At 42.7% G+C, this 5,000-nt stretch overlaps 1 protein-coding gene across 2 annotated transcripts in view; it reads left to right on the top strand.

The window, feature by feature from the left end:
- Nucleotides 1-2,542: 2,542 nt before the first annotated feature.
- Nucleotides 2,543-5,000, top strand: part of LOC125031205 — a 7,761-nt gene continuing 5,303 nt past the window's right edge. The window contains exons 1-2 of one of the 2 annotated variants that reach the window (XM_047621819.1): nucleotides 2,543-2,704; nucleotides 3,644-4,135. In XM_047621819.1, coding sequence (XP_047477775.1) covers nucleotides 2,638-2,704; nucleotides 3,644-4,135 — 559 coding nt within the window. In that variant the 5' untranslated portion in view covers nucleotides 2,543-2,637. Of the gene's footprint in view, nucleotides 2,709-3,643; nucleotides 4,136-5,000 lie in introns of both variants that reach the window. The other variant, XM_047621820.1, reaches the window with a different exon arrangement.

The raw sequence follows: 5,000 nt of genomic DNA, 5'->3' as shown, positions 1-5,000 counted from the left end.
GTTTGTCTATTCGATTTAATATATATTCAATTTGTGTTTGTGTTCATTTAATTACTCATTATATCACTCTAGAACCTATGCATCGAGCAACATCATTGCATAATCGACTGTCCATGTACGTACTTAGAAAAATACTTTCTACATTTCCGATCAAGCAACGCTATATCACTTTTTCAAGAAATTAATACGTAAAGTGAAGTAACATTTTGTTTATGAGAGAAAGAAATTAGAGGCGGTAAACTTTCCCCTTTATCTGAAAATTTCCTTTATAGATAAAACACTCACGTTACGAAAGCCCGGAGTCAACATCGTGCTCAGCTGATTCCTCGAAAGCGGCGACGGGCGTCCCATGCTCGAGCCGAGATGCCGCAGGATGACCTTTAACATTTCGGAGCGTAAAAAAGTGGGCTCCGGCCTCGATACCCAATCAGAATCCGAAGTTATTTAACACGCATTTCTTTCCCCTGGCGCACAGAGCATCCCTTGTGAATGGAAGAAAGTATAACCGATCGCAGAGAAAGAAAGAAGGATAAAGGACTACACGAGGGGATCAGCCTACGAAAACATGCGCATCGGCACCGCCGCCCTTCCGCGGCCTCTCCCGCCCGCGTCTGAGCCAGTCGCCTTCCGAATTTTCCTTCTTCTGAGACGAGGATTCCCTCCCTGCCTCCCTCCCTCCCTGCCTCCTCTTTCTCCCTCTCCCCTTTAGCTCTCCCTCACCTCTCCTGGATGCTCCATTCAGAGACCGGGTGGGAGGAGAAGGTTCGGGGAGCATCTTCGCGAAACTAGGTCGGAGGATGGGATGGGAGGAGGAGACGAGAAAAAATGGCAGAAGGAATGGAAAAGGTAGGAAGGGAAGAATGGAGGGAAGGAGAGATAGATAGATAGATGTATAGATAAAGAGATGGGGGATCGGGAGCAAGAGAGAAAGTTTCTAGATCTTGATCTGTTTCTTGATCTTATAATAGGAAACGAGCCAAAACAACAATGTCACGGCAGCTCCCAACACTCTAAATAAGAGATCCTCCCACAAGCCTACTACAACTGCCTTCCTTCGGACCCGAGAGAGATGCGAGGGCCCTGAGCGATGGCACAGGAGGCACTAAGGGCACTGCGGGGGGGGGGGGAGGGGGGCACTGTGGGCCGCCGTGATGTATGCGCATCGCGTTGCGTCGGCAAATGTGATACACAAGATCAATATTTGAGCGAAATAGTGAATAATTCAATGGTGTGGTCAGCATACGTGTGAAGGACAGAAAAGGAAGCTTGCAGGTTAGGAGAGATAGGTGGAGATAGAGAGACAGACAGACAGATAGATAGAGCGAGAGAGAGAGGGGGAGGGGGGAAAGGGGAGGGAGGGAGGGAGAGGAAGGGAGGGACAGCGAAAGACAGAGAGAGAGAGAGAGAGAGAGAGAGAGAGAGAGAGAGAGAGAGAGAGAGAGAGAGAGAGAGAGAGAGAGAGAGAGAGAGAGAGAGAGAGCGAGAGAGAGAGAGAGAGAGAGAGGGGGGGGGGAGGGAGGGAAGGAGAGGAAGAGGAAGTGGGGAGGGAGGGAGAGAGAGAGAGAGAGAGAGAGAGAGAGAGAGAGAGAGAGAGAGAGAGAGAGAGAGAGAGAGAGAGAGAGAGAGAGAGATAAGGAGTCATCCATTTTTCCATCAATTTCACAAGCGTACAAATAGTACTCTTTTCCCATAACCCCCCCCCCCCCTCCTACCCCTCTCTAGCACACAGAAGGCAAAGATAGATAATGAAGAACTCTGCCACAGGATCTCCAATTCTATCTGGTTCGATATTTTCCTTGCGTTTTAAAAAGCGTAGGCTAGAGATTACCCCCCCCCCCCATCCCTTCCAACGTACAGATTAACCGCTCATGATAATGATGGAAAAATGAATGACCTCTAATTATCGTATCAAATTAATTAACACGATATCAAATAAAAACGTTAATAAAAAAAAAGTGTGGCATCCGGGAAGAGAAGATAAAGAAAATCGATTCGTTAGTTCTCATCTGCCAGTGGAGCGAATGCGTGTCGTTTGTCGTTCTGTGAGAGTAAAGCAAAAGTGAGAAAACAAATATATCAAATATATTTAAAAAACACAACAAAATCGACGCAACAGAGAGAGAGAGAGAGAGAGAGAGAGAGAGAGAGAGAGAGAGAGAGAGAGAGAGAGAGAGAGAGAGAGAGAGAGAGAGAGAGAGAGAGAAAGTGAGCGAGAAAGTGAGCGAGCGAGCGAGCGAGCGAGAGAGAGAGATAGAGAGAGAGAGAGAGAGAGAGAGAGAGAGAGAGAGAGAGAGAGAGAGAGAGAGAGAGAGAGAGAGAGAGAGAGAGAGAGAGAGAGAGAATAGAGAGAGAGAGAGAGAGAAGTGAGCGAGAGAGAGAGAAGAGAGAGAGAGAGAGATAGAGAAAGTGAGAGAGAGAGAGAGAGAGAGAGAGAGAGAGAGAGAGAGAGAGAGAAAGTGAGCGAGAGAGAGAGAGAGAGAGAGAGAGAGAGAGAGAGAGAGAGAGAGAGAGAGAGAGAGAGAGAGAGAGAGAGAGAGAGAGAGAGAGAGAGAGTGAGTGAGAGAGAGAAAGAGAAAGAAGAAAAAAGAAAAAAAAAAAAGAAAAAAGAAGAGAGGAAAGAAGAGAAAGTTTTCCCTCATGGCTGGACTGAGTCTTATGGTATCGATCCTGACTGGAATCACGTGCGGGTACACTCGGGCAGAACGTAAGTGAGAAAAGTATATTTCGTTGTAGGTCTGGCGGTTTGATTACCTTTATTTCGTAAATGAAGATGTTGCATGTTATTTCCCCCTGGATGTAGAAATAGTCGTTGAAAAGGGAAGAGAAGAAGAACAAGTAGAAGAAAAATAAGGAGGTGGTAAAGAAGATGAAAAATATAAGAAACAAATAAGGAGAAGGAAAAAAAAAATAAGAAAGAAGGAGGGACGGGGGAAGAAGAAAAGTAGGATTGAACATTTAAATTCAATAAATAGGAAAAAAAATACAGCTTGCAATACAAGACTAAATAATCATGGTGGTTTAATTACTTAGTGAAGAAATCTAGAGAACAGAAGCAGCAGTCTTTGTATTGTAGCAATTTTATGATAAATATTTATCTGAAATAGAAAATACAACTTCAATAGATATCAGTCACATGTCATACCTGGTGCTAATTGGTAATCACAGGCATGCTTGGTCAAATTCAAATTCACGGTGTGCTGAATGAAAGCAATAGATATTAAGTCATAAATGTTTTATCTGTGGCCAATAAAAGATTGAACGACATGGAGTCAAACGGAGAAGAATATGATTTAATTAACATTATCATGAAGTATGCTCGTTTTAGTAAGAAGCAATGAATTACTTTTTGTCAATTATAAAGACAATTTTACACTTTTACTAACATAATAACCTGTTATTAGTGTTACCATCATCATAATGACGAATATAACAATTAATATTTCTAAGTGATAATGATTGGTAATTATAATGTTTATAGTTACATCATCCTAATGCTACTGCAGTAATAATGATAATAATGACCATACTAATGACAGTAACGACACTAATGCTAATGCAAATGGTGGATGTGATGCTTATGATGGAAATAAGTTAATGGTGATGGCAGTTACGATAAAAACTAAACGTTGGTAATTCGTTCCAGATTGCGACTTGTTCCCTTTCCCGATGCTCGAGGGCGCAGAGCCTCACCCCAAGGAAGCGCGCGGCCAAATCCTCCTGAGTCTCCTGCCGGAGGACGAGCACTGGACAGCCGAACTGAATGTCGCCGACAGCGGCTCCGTGTGTGTAGTGAATCTGAAGGACAGCGTGACATTCGACGGAATAGAGGAGGAGTTCATAGTGACGACAGGCAAGGATGGCAAGCAGAACCAGAGCGCCCTCGATCCGCCACTTTTCCACAGGAACTCTTGGACGGACGTATTGCTTGCTGTCGAACAGGAAGCCGCTGTTGGGAATACCTCCACTGGGAATCAGTCCAATGAGAATCTCACGGGCTTCCTGTCTTTGGTGCTGGCGCAGGGTACGGAGCGGAAGGTCATACGCGTCACGGACTGCCCGCTCAGGTCGAATTCTTTTACCTTAAGTTGGACGACATCTAGCAATATATCGTTCACCGTCGACTGCCAAAACAAAGGTATGGACAGCTTGCTATACTGTGACAAATTATCTTCTATTCTACCCCTCAAAAGTCACATAGATTGTTCAACATAAACGTCTAATGAAATTCTCCTCTAAATACATAATATACAATAAACAGATAAATATACGATAGAAAAACCTACACTTCACAAGTAACAAAAGTAAGACCAAATGTTTGAAATGGTTAAAAGTACTTTTAAGTTTAAGACTACGATCTGTAATGAAATCCATAATCATAAAGCTATATGTTTCTTATGTGAATCTATAATTCGTAATATTAGAGAATATAACAGCATGAGGTACAGATTGCCTAATAGAGCACTATTCACATATGGATAAACGCACAATCAAATTTATATCATGGAATATGCGTAGTATAAAGCCTAGACTGAATGACCTAGAGTTTTATATCCGTAAATATAATACTGATGTTATTTGCGTGCAAGAACCTTTTGCTGCTGCTGCTAAGATGAAAATAGCACCTGCAATTCAGGGATATTATTCATATGTAAATACAGCCATGACTGGATTGTTGACATATGTGAAGGTAACACTGCCACATAATTAGTTAAAAAATCCGAGAACACTGGTGTTCAATTTCATCATTTAAAAATTCAGACTGCCACAGGCTATTTTTTTTACTGTATAATGTATATGCCAGATACTCCAAATTTCTGGTTAGTTCTCTCCCTATATTTCACAACCAAAGCACTTTATGTATGGGCGACTTCAATGCAAGGCATCCACACTTTGGAGACAACCAACGTAATAGTAATGGGGAAGAATTCAAACATTTTATCAATAGTAGATCACTGACAGTATATGTCACAGAAACAGAGACTCATTTGGGAGGTGGCAGG

This window comes from Penaeus chinensis, chromosome 12, assembly GCF_019202785.1.
Source record: "Penaeus chinensis breed Huanghai No. 1 chromosome 12, ASM1920278v2, whole genome shotgun sequence".
Lineage (NCBI taxonomy): Eukaryota > Metazoa > Arthropoda > Malacostraca > Decapoda > Penaeidae > Penaeus > Penaeus chinensis.
This window is presented reverse-complemented; position numbering and strand designations above follow the sequence as displayed.